Source organism: Bactrocera latifrons, unplaced genomic scaffold (assembly GCF_001853355.1).
Source record: "Bactrocera latifrons isolate USDA-ARS-PBARC rearing strain unplaced genomic scaffold, ASM185335v1 scaffold_4, whole genome shotgun sequence".
NCBI lineage: Eukaryota > Metazoa > Arthropoda > Insecta > Diptera > Tephritidae > Bactrocera > Bactrocera latifrons.
Genome location: NW_017537045.1, coordinates 3,215,167 through 3,216,190, shown reverse-complemented (window position 1 = coordinate 3,216,190; position 1,024 = coordinate 3,215,167). Strand labels below are relative to the sequence as shown.

General features: G+C 41.1%; 1 protein-coding gene across 1 annotated transcript in view; it reads left to right on the top strand.

Annotated features, from left to right (window-relative positions):
- The window catches only part of LOC108972404 (mucin-2-like), a gene marked incomplete in the record, with an annotated part of 4,896 nt that extends 4,081 nt beyond the window's left edge, over nt 1–815 (top strand). The window contains 1 exon segment of the mRNA XM_018938965.1: nt 72–815. Within this exon segment, the coding sequence (XP_018794510.1) occupies nt 72–748 (677 nt within the window).
- Nucleotides 816–1,024: the final 209 nt, after the last annotated feature.

Genomic DNA, 1,024 nt, shown 5'->3' with positions numbered 1-1,024 from the left:
GTCCACAACAACTTGTGCACCAACGACTGTACCAACAACACAGCCTCCCACAACTGTGGTACCAACGACTGAGTCACCAACATATTCAACGACTGCATCAACCACTCAGCCTACGTCAACTTTAGCACCAACGACTGTGCCAACAATACAGCCCACAACAACTTTAGCACCAACGACTGTACCAACAACACAACCTCCCACAACTGTAGCACCAACGACTGAGTCACCAACAGATTCAACGACTGTACCAACAACACAGCCTCCCACAACTATAGTACCAACGACTGAGTCACCAACAGATTCAACGACTGTACCAACAACAATGTGTCCAGTTAAAGTTACAACATTGCCGCCAATTATACCTTATACCCCCCCTCCAATTTCTCCCATATGCCCACCACCAGCACGTAATTTTCGGCACTTTCCGGCGTTGACACCACATTCCTTACCTAAGGCGCCAACTACTCAACAGAACTGTCCTCCATACTATCCATGTATGCCTTATATGCCTTTCCAGCCATTCCCATATTTTGTTCCTATTCCTTTGGCCTCTCAAAGCCAGAATGGTGGACTTCAATCAATTCTTTCACCGTCACAACAAACTGCACCATTTTCCTTTGCTTCCGCACCGATTATGATGCCGATACAATCAAACATTTTACCGCAACCTAGCCTCATGCCCGCGCAAACAAATATTTTACCGTTGCAGCTTCCACAGTTCAGTTTATTTGCCCCAAGATCGACGTAACCTCACATTCATCTAGAATTTACTAGTATAATTATTTTAAGTAAAGTTTTTTCAAAGAAGTATTAGTGGTTTCGCATCTATATATTAAATAGTTAATAGTTAAATAGCAACAAAAAATCTTGTTTGTTAATGCAATCATAGATCAAATAATTTTTAGAGTATGTTTGGTATAGACATTAGTAATATTATTCCAATTGTGTTTTAAAGAGAGGGCTCTTTTGCGGGTTGTAATTTTCCAAGGTACTATATCTTCTACAAATTTGTGGACCATAGCTT